The following is a 9,764-nucleotide window of genomic DNA, read 5'->3' as shown; positions in this document are numbered from 1 at the left end:
CAGCCCAGGTGATGCACAGAGCATTTCCACAGGTGTTTCCGTACTGGAAATAGCCACACACTGGAGTTTTTTGCTGTAATTCTCATAATTCACATTGAAACGGCCGCGGTGCTGCACGGTCAGCAGGGTCGGAGGGCTTGCTGCACTCCCGGGGTCTGAGAGCGGAGGTTGCTGACCCCAGCGCTGCGTCCTGTCATTTAAAATGTGGTTTTAATGACATATTTTAATAGCTGCTTTTCCCCCATTTGGCAAAAGCTGCTCTTCCTCCTGCCCCAGCCTCTCCGGTCATTCCAGGCCATGCTCCCCCCACTGTGCCCCTGCCTGTGTGGGTTTTTACAGGGCTTTGCCAAAAAGGGTGATGTTTCGGAGGGCTGGCAAAGCCAGGGTGAGTCCCCAGAGACTCTTTAGAGTCCCCAGAGATGCCCAAGTGCCACACCAAGCCCTGCTGCGAGCAGTTATTTGATGCTGTGGTCCTGGGCAGGATGAGCTGTGCCAGCAGCCCCAGCATCCTCGTGTACCTGGTGCCAGGGCGCTGCGGGTGAAAATCAGCTCTCGGCTGAAGATGCTGGGGATGGACGGACAGACGGACATGTAACGTGGCATGAGAAGAGCTGCCCAGCAGCCCTAGCTGAAATTTAAAGGATTTGTGCAGACCATAGGTCCCTGCTGGGTGTCTCTCCCTGCTGCCTCCTGCCACAGCCCGGCCAAAAAAGAGGCACCCCCAGGCTGCTCCCCCGAATAACGCCAAACCGGGCGATGTGCAAGTGCATGGAGGAGGTGCTGGGGTGCGAGTGTGGTGGCTGGGGCAGGAGGACAGCTCAGGAGAGAAGGCTGCTCCTCCAGGTGCCCCCAGATTGCCTCTCCAAGCAGCAGCTGGAGCTGACGAGGAGGCTGCCCCGGGAGAGCCAATGGTGGGGCAGAGCAGGGCAGGATGCGGCCCCACGGGGGCAATAAAAGAGGCAGATGAGGGTGAGGTGGGCAAGAGAGAGGGTTGAAGGGTGAGTAGCTTCTTCTCTAGGGGGTTAGGGGCAGCTTTCTGCCCTCTGTGGGTTTTTTTGAGGGGTATCCCTGTGCAGGGTGTTGGGCTTTGGAGGCTGCTTGGGGGTTGTGCTGGGTCTCCTCTTCCACCTGCTGAGGTGGGCTTGGGGGAAGCCATCAGAATGAGGAGGCCTTTTGGGGTCTTACTGTGGCTTCTTGGAGGTGAAACGGAGGCAGGGAGGCTGAAGCAGTCCCTGAGGCTGTAGCAGAGGGGTTAAGGCTGTGTGGTGCTGGCAGCAGCTGCTGGTGGCCCCCTGGGCCTTAGGGCTCAGAAAATGGGGGGGGGGGGGGGGGCAAAAAGGCCTTGAACTTAGAAAGGCAAAAGCAGGGGGCTCTTGGGGGCTGCTCTGAGCTGCAGGGACTTGCTGTAAGCCCGGGGAAAGGGGAATGTGCCCCAGCTGGGGGTGGTCAGGCCCTGAGGGGTTGATGCATGGCCTGGCTTTAGGAGGCCCTTGGTGGTGTCTCGCTGCTCTGAAAGCACCACGGTTTCTGCTGGGTGGAAGCTGTGTTTCTTTTTTCTCCTGATTTAAGAACTGTCTGGAGGTCTGGTCCTGGTCTTAGTTCTGTGTGTGTGTGCCTGTGCTTGTCTTACCCTAATAGGGTTAGAAATAACTCTGCATGTCCTACTTAATTCCTCTCACCTGGCAAACCTAGTAGCTGGGTCTGAAGGAGGATTACTTGCTTGGCTGCACTTGGTCATCCCGTGCCCTGTGTGTGACCCGATGCCTTTCCCTTTGGAGGGGTCTCTGGTGCAGGAACCCCACTGGGCTGTGAGGTGGTAGGGGTGGATGTGGGGCCTTGAGCTGATGCTGTTCAGGTGTCCCTGCTGGCCCTGCCAGCACTGGGCTCTGTGTGTGATCCAGAGCTGGAGGAAGGTGGTGTTGCCATACCCATGAGAAGTGGGGTGTCCTGCTTCCTGTGGGGTTACAGCAGTTATAACCTTCCTAGCCTGGTGTTAAGCGGTGGCTTGTGCCTGTGTTTAGTTCGGAGGCTTGGCTGTGGTGTGTGAGGATCTCACTGAGCTCTGCTTAGGGCAGGAGACCTCGGTGTCTCCCTCGCTGGGGTGGTGGATGTGCCCTAGGGGTGCGGGGTCCCAGACCCTCTACAGATGGAGGTGGGTGTTGCTGTGACCTGACTCTGTTGTCCTGCACCCCAAAAGCACGTGGAAGCTCTCATCTGGCTGCTCTCAAGCCTCGCCAAGATGCCAGTTGTGAATGAGCCCAGCGAGCGGATGAGGAAGTTCAAGAACAGAGGCAAGGATGCAGCTGTAAGTATGGACCTGGGGCATCCCCTCCCAGGGCATGCAGAGCCAGCTGGGGCTTTGGTGTCACCAGGAGCTGATGAGAAGGCTTCTGAACAATCACCCCCAAATCCACCTGCATGGGGTGTCAGGGAGCTTAGAGACATGGTGTGGAGCTGTGTGAGAGCTGGAAGGGCTGTGTGGTGGCAGCTGGGACTCAAGTTTGGTGTGGGTGGCTGAGAGTGATGGGGATGATGAGGATGGTCCTGCCCAGCTCCTGGCAGCAGTTATCCCTGCTATGGGGTCTGTTGGCTTGCTTTAAGGCGGTGCAGGAGATGAGGGTTTGCCTTTCAGCGAATCTTACTTTAAAATCAGCCTCTGGTTGCTGGTTCAGCCAGCCTCCTTGGGAGGCACCGAGTGAGATGTTTCCTCCTGCCTGCTCCTGTGCGAGCCTCCAGGCCATGGTGAGGAGCTGCCTGAGAGCAGAAGCTGCCTCTGCTCCTCCTGAAGGAGATCTCAGGTTGTGGAGCTGGACCCGAATCAGGTGGAGTGGGCACTGATGTGGTGATGTCCTCTTCTCCTGCAGGCCCTGCGGAGGCAGAGGGTGGAGGTGAACATCGAGCTGCGGAAGGCCAAGAAGGATGAGCAGATCCTGAAGCGCAGGAGTATTTCCATCGTCTCGATGGAGAAAAGCCCCACTCCAGGAGAAGACAAAAATGTGGTGAGTGCTGGATGCTCTGCACCTGGACAGGATCGGCGCTGCAGCACTGCAGGTCTCACTGCTACTTCAGTTTTTGGGCCATCCCCAGGTCTGGCTCAAGTGACCTGGGTTAAACAGCTAGTGTCCTTCCTGATCCTCATGCCCAGTGCTGGGGAGTGCTTTACAGGTGGCTTAGCCCTTTCCTGGGTTATTTAGCATGGAAATGTGCTGTGCAGCTTCCCTCAATGGCAGGTAGAACTGGCTGGAGCTCCAGCTCTGGGAGCTGGCGATGGTAATTACTGCTCGTAGGGCCATTACGGTGTCAGTGACTCTTCAAGTGCTTGATGACAAGGATTAGTTGCCTTGAAGGTTTTTGTGGATTCTCTTCCTCTGCATCATCTCGAAACTGCGTTGCATAAAGAGTAGACACTGCTTAGATATGGAGTGGTGACTGACTTGGGTCTAGACGGCTGATTGACTGTGGAGATTAAACTGGAGGGAGCCTTGGCTTGCTGTCTGACTCTGAATCATTCCCTGTGACACAGATTATTCAGCTGTCCTTGGAGGAAATAGTCAAAGCTGTGAACGGGAACAACCCTGAGCTCCAGCTGCAGGCTACGCAGGCTGCCAGGTATGCTGCCTGACTGGGAGGGACTGGGCTGGCTGCGGTGGGTCCTGTGGGCTGCAGGCATTTCTTCCTGTCAGAAGAGCTCTGGAGACATGATGAAGTGCATGGGGCAGGAGCCTGGTAACCCCGAGGGGCTGCAGCTGATGGCTGAAGCCCTGCAGTGTGCCCTGAGTGCCTGGCTGGGCTCTGTCCCAGCCCTGGGTGGTGCCTGCAGCAGGTAGGGACATGTGTGGTTGGAGCCAGCCCAGGGCTTGGCTGTGCCTCCTGGAGCCCCTGTGCTGGGGCAGGGGCTGTGTTGGCTCCAGCCAGCTGCTCAGACCATTGGGGAGGACCCAGAGGCTTGGTTGGGAGGAGGGCTGGCTCCATGAGGGGAGGCAGCTGAGCAGGGCTGTCCCTTATGGATGGGGGGTCACAGGGAGCCATACACCACATAGGGGGTGGCAGGGATCTGTCCCAAGGCTCGGGGGGGGGGGCTACATAACTGCTGAAGTTTCCTCAGCTGCTCAAGGTGCCAGATCAGTGCTATCTGCCCATGTACTGGGGACAGCATGGTCCCCAAGCAATCGCAGCCTCTGTCCCAAGGGAGCACAAGAAAAGCCTTGCTCCCAAGGTGCCTGCTGGAAGCTGGCCAGAGCAGACCCTTCCTAAAGGGATGAGTGCTGCCTGGCTCCCCAGGCTGCTCTGCAGCACTGAGCTGGCTTCCTGCCTGCTCACACCCAGCCTGGCAGCACCCTGAGCTTGCACCACGGGGAGGTACCTGGTGGAGGTGGTGAGGCAGCTCTAAGCCATGGATTCCCACCTCTGCACTACCCTGTGCCAGTGTTCTGGCTGGAGAATGAGCCAGGCTGGGGAGCAGATCTGGCTGAAAACATTTTCTCTGGCTATTTTTGGGTAGGTCAGTGTCCTGATGGTGCCTCACAGCCAAGTAAGGCTTGGTCTGCTTACGGTGGGCTGTGCTGTGCCCTCTCTTGCAGGAGAATGCTGTCCAGGCAGAAGGACCCCCCTCTCAACCAGATCATCGAGCTGGGCATCATCCCCAGGCTGGTGGAGTTCCTCACCCGCGCTGACAGTACTCTGCTGCAGTTCGAGGCCGCCTGGGCGCTGACCAACATCGCGTCCGGCACCTCCGAGCACACCAGGGCGGTGGTGGAGGGAGGTGCCATCCCGGCCTTCATCGCCCTCCTCTCCTCCCCGCACATGCACATCAGTGAGCAGTCCGTGTGGGCGCTGGGCAACATCGCAGGTAAGCAGGGGTCCCCAGTCAGGAGTTATTGGGGTTCCTCAGGATGGCCTTGTCTCCTCCTGGCTTTGTCTCCAAGCTGCTGATGCTATTGGAACCCCTCTGTCCCTTCACGTGGGACTGAAGCCTTTGAGCCCCTGTGTTGGTTCTGCTGGAGGATTTTGGCCAAAGCCAAGTGCAAGTGTCCATTCTGCTGGGATGGTGTCCCCTGCTGGTGTCACTAACAGGGGGAAAACAATGGGACGTCTGGCTGGCCATGATGCTGCTCAGTCTGCTTAGGAAATCCTCCCTGCCTGGAAATACTGAACGGTGTGGGGCTGGTGGTGAGCCCTGGCAGCATGTCTGGCTGCTCCCTGATGTCAGCATGTCACTGTCTCATGACTTGTGCAGATGCAATTAACAACCCTTTTTCCTGTGCAGGTGATGGTCCTCTGTACAGAGATGCTCTTATCAATTGCAATGTAATTCCTCCCTTGCTGGCTCTGGTGTCGCCTGTAACTCCAGTAAATAACCTTCATTTTCTTGACTTAACAGCTCTTCATCACTTGGGCAATGGGTGAATGGTGATTTGTCATCTGACTTTCAACTGTATATTCATCTGGTTGTTTGTATGAGGCCCTTCTCTAAACTGTTTCTGGTGATCCTGCCTCTGAAATACATAGAAGACCTGGGCATGCCAAGCAGTCTCCAGGTCAATGTAATGACTTATTCCTAGCTTGAGATGGTCAGAGCTGGATGGGGAGGCTCAGACTAAGATGTCACTGGTGCGTGTGAAAGGGCTGAACTTGCCCTTCAAGCTTCCTCCTGCTGCTACTCGGGTAGCTCCAAGCTGTTGGCTTCATGCCTTCTCCTGCCCTTCTGCAGTGGTCCTGCCCTGCTGCTTGCTCGGGGGAGGCAGAAGGTGGACAGAGCAGCTTTAAGAGCTGTACCGATGCCTCCAGGTGTCCCACCCCTGGGTGTGGTGGAAGCTGTATGCTTTCTGTAGGCATACCTATGGCCTCTCAGGGTAGTGTTAAGAAAACACCCTCCAGGCCTTCTGTGAGTTTATATTGCAAAATCCTTTTAAAGGACTTCTCTGGCTGCTGTTCCTGACTCACTCTCCCCTCTTCTTGGGGGAGCCCCGTGAGACAGGGCAGAACACCAGCCCCATGCACACCTTGTTAGCTGTGATGTTCTGAAGGTAGCTCCACTGCTCTCCTGGAGCAACTGTGACTCCTTGAGATGAGCTGGATGGTGCAACTTGAACCTTTGAGGTGCCCTGCTCAAGAACAATGAGCTGCTAATATTAAATAAGGCTAATACTAAAATAACAAATTCCTAATCTAGTCCAAAGAATGCTTTGTAATTTGTCCCAGGGACCCTGCAAATAAGCTGTTTGACACCTTTGTTAGTCATAGCAGCTTGTCACACCACCGGACTTGGAGTTATTGGAACTTAATATTGGAGAGGGAGGAGAGGAAAGGTCTTACTCACCTGTTTCATCTTCCTGCTTCAAACAAGCCTCAGCCCTTATTAAGAAGGCTGCTTCTAGCTACTTGATAACATCTCTGAGCTGCAGGGCCCAGAAGCATGGTGCTCCTTCTCCTGTGCTTGTTACTCCAGTGAGGCTCTGTCGGCCAGGGAGGATCTTACACCTCGCTTGTGTTCCAGGTCGGGTTCCTGAGGAACATCACGTGGACTCTGTCGAACCTCTGTAGGAACAAGAACCCCTACCCTCCCCTGGATGCGGTGAAGAAGATGCTGCCGGTCCTCACCTGCCTCATGGAGCACGAGGACAAGGAAATCATTGCTGACTCCTGCTGGGCAGTTTCCTATCTGACCGACGGCTCCAATGATCGCATCCAGATCATAGTGGACACGGGGATTCTCCCAAGGCTGGTGGAGCTCATGGGCAGCCCAGAGCTGATCATTATGGTAGGAAGCAAACTTCAAGTCTCAGTCCCTCTCCTCTGATGCCCTACATTAAGGGAAGGAATGTCATCTTGCTGTCTGTGGCTAGTGTGGTCGGCTGTTTTCCCAGACCACGGTTTTGCTTTGTTACCGGTCAAGCCAATGCTCTGTCCCAGCTTGCTGTGGCTTGCAGACTCATAAGAGACTGTAAAGCTGCTTACAGCAGAATAGGAGGCCAGTAAGTCTGTAACAGTAATCAGCCATGGTGTTTCCTTTGTTTGAGGGATCAAGCACTTAGGGAGCTTGTTGTCTTCCTGGCATGTATCCCTTGAGATAAGGATTCTCCTCATCTCCTTCATCTGCTCTAATTTGTCTAGACTCCAGCTCTCCGTGCCATCGGGAATGTTGTCACGGGGACCGATGAGCAGACCCAGGCAGCTATTGATGCTGGCGTCTTGGCTGTCCTGCCCCTTCTCTTGCGACATGCGAAGCCAACCATACAGAAGGAAGCTGCGTGGACGCTCAGCAACATCGCAGCAGGGCCTTGCCAGCAGATCCAGCAACTCATCACCTGCAGGTTGTTGCCACCTCTGGTGGAGCTGCTTGATAAGGTGAGGGTGCAGTGCTATCTGTCCAGCTGCTGTAGAAGCGGTGTTAAGCTTCAGTCCATGACACTTGGTTTGTGAGGCACTTGGTGTGCGCTCAAGAAACTCAAGCGATCTCTGGAACAGCCTGGGCACTCAGTATGCCTGCATGTGGCACAACAGCACAGCTCGGAGCTGCCCTTGGCAGCTCTGCAAGGTGTCACCAAACTCTGGGTGCTAGGGACCAGTCCAAACTGAACACAAACTGGCTCTCCTCTCCTGGCCCCTCCTCCTGCTCTAAAAAGGATGCTGGAGTCTGGTAGTGCCTTCACTGTGCTGCTCTTCCAGGGGGACTTCAAGGCTCAGAAGGAGGCTGTGTGGGCAGTGGCCAACTTCACGACCGGAGGCACTGTGGAGCAGGTGGTGGAGCTTGTCCAGTCTGGGGTCCTCAAGCCTCTGCTCAACCTGCTTTTGGCTAAAGACAGCAAAACTATCCTGGTCATCCTGGATACAATTTCAAATCTCTTCCTGGTAAGATCTGGTACTGTTTCTTGCATCCTCTTCCCCACAAAAGCAGTAGGGTGTGAGCTGAAGGCTCACACGGGGTGGCTAGAACAGCTCTTACAGCAGCTAGTGGTCTTGCAGGAGTCAGGTTTGGACTTAATATTACTTGTTCTTGGATCCTCTTGGGCTGTCTGGAGGGCTTGACATGGTTAAGTTCCCAAGGGTTTGTCCTTTTGGCAAGGAGAAGATGTAGTGTGCTGATCCCATTAGCTGCACAGAGGCAAAGGTCTTGGAGAAGTAGAGTGGTCCTAGTTTCCTCACAGAAACAGAGCAGAGTTCAGCTAGCTTGTTTGGTCAGTGAAGCCACAGTACAATAATCCTAATAGGGTCTGCTTTATAGGCACAGTAGTCATATCACAAAGATCTCTGCTAAACCCAAAACAGGGAGGGGACCATAAATACAAAGGGCTGCAGACACTTGACTCCTAGGTTCAGGACCTTACAGGAGAGATCTTGGGCCTGTTACTGACACGAGGTTGTACTTACCTCCTTTGTCACAGGCAGCTGAGAAGCTGGGAGAGACAGAAAGGCTGTGTCTGCTGGTGGAAGAGCTTGATGGTCTGGAGAAAATTGAAGCCTTGCAAACCCATGACAACAACATGGTCTACCGAGCTGCACTGAATATCATAGAGAAATACTTCTCTGGTGAGGTATGTGAGCTCTTGCTGCTTATCTGAAAATGAGCTATTGCATGCTGAAATGAAGCACATCCTTTAAGGATGCTGAATTAGGTCCTTAGAAGAAATCTATATATGAATAGGGTAGTTCTTGCAGTTTGCTCCCTTTACTTTTAGAGCTTTTTGAAAGCTATGTTTCAGTTGTCAGCTGATTAGTTGTGCAACAGATATGGATGCCTTGATAGCATCTTGCTGCTGGAATTTAAACTGGCATCGGCTGGGGTTACTGCAGTTGCTGGTATGAATTCCAAATGTGGAGAAATTGCTTCCTTCAGAGCCGGGCTAGCTTGTTGCTATGAATGGAAGCCTCCTACTCGGCCGATAACTGTGCTCAGGTTCCTTCTGGGTTACTTGACCCTTCTCACATTAATGAACTTGTGGAAAAAGAGCATAGGACATCAGCTAGCAGTTGCAAGAGTTCTGTAACTGTCACAGATGCCATCCTTGGATCTAGCCTTAAAGTCTTGCAGATGGGGGAACACCAGGGAAGAGGCTTAGTGGTTTGGCAGATCTTGGAGCTGAGGCTTGGTCTAGATTTGAACCCCCTGCAGCAGGGAGCAGATGTATGTTAGGGTTTTTTTGCCTGCAACCCTGGTGCTAGGGTGTCCTGGTGAGAGGGTGTGGAGGAAGCTGTCCTACACACCAGCACCTACCTCAGGGCTGGATGCCAGGGGAACTCCTCTCCAAAGCAGCCTTGGTTGCTGTTGAAAGCAGACTAAACTCAAGCAAATTCTGCCACTCCAGTTACTCCTGTCTCCTACCCCGGGTGTCTGAGTCTCTAGATTTGCTCACTTTTGCACATGAGCCACAGAGACAATGACAGGGTGTGCTATACAGAACAGGAGGACTTGGTGAAGCTGCTCTGCTGCTGTAACAGGCTTTTAAAATGAGAATAAGCAGTAAGCTGTGGTAAAGCTTCAGGCAAACTGGTACAATAACCTTCTGCTATAAAGATGCAGAACCATTAACTAAAGGCCATCAACTTTCTCCTAGGAAAATCCAGATCTGCAGCCTGGGACTGACCAAGACGGACTATATAACTTCTCGGTGGAGAAGCAAGACTTCAATTTCTGAAGATGAGGCACTGCACAGCTCTGAGCTAGGCAGTCTTGGTAGAGCCAGGATGTCCAGATCAAGAGGAGCAAAGATGTGGGATCTTTTTACATTTGAAGCTTATCAATAAATTGCACTTCTGGGTTTGTA

The 9,764-nt window shown here is 53.9% G+C and overlaps 1 protein-coding gene across 1 annotated transcript; it reads left to right on the top strand.

Annotated features, from left to right (window-relative positions):
• The first annotated feature begins 973 nt into the window (after positions 1 to 973).
• KPNA7 (karyopherin subunit alpha 7) lies at positions 974 to 9,764 on the top strand. Its single transcript, XM_040575018.1, has 11 exons — positions 974 to 998; positions 2,198 to 2,305; positions 2,865 to 2,999; positions 3,524 to 3,609; positions 4,581 to 4,849; positions 5,267 to 5,349; positions 6,497 to 6,760; positions 7,114 to 7,347; positions 7,669 to 7,851; positions 8,385 to 8,534; positions 9,555 to 9,764. Exons 2-11 carry the CDS (start codon positions 2,240 to 2,242, stop codon positions 9,633 to 9,635), a joined length of 1,551 nt encoding a protein of 516 aa, XP_040430952.1. The 5' UTR covers positions 974 to 998; positions 2,198 to 2,239; the 3' UTR covers positions 9,636 to 9,764.

This window comes from Cygnus olor, chromosome 15 (genome assembly GCF_009769625.2).
Source record: "Cygnus olor isolate bCygOlo1 chromosome 15, bCygOlo1.pri.v2, whole genome shotgun sequence".
NCBI lineage: Eukaryota > Metazoa > Chordata > Aves > Anseriformes > Anatidae > Cygnus > Cygnus olor.
Note: the sequence above shows the minus strand (reverse complement) of the source record. Positions and strands in the feature narration are given on the sequence as shown.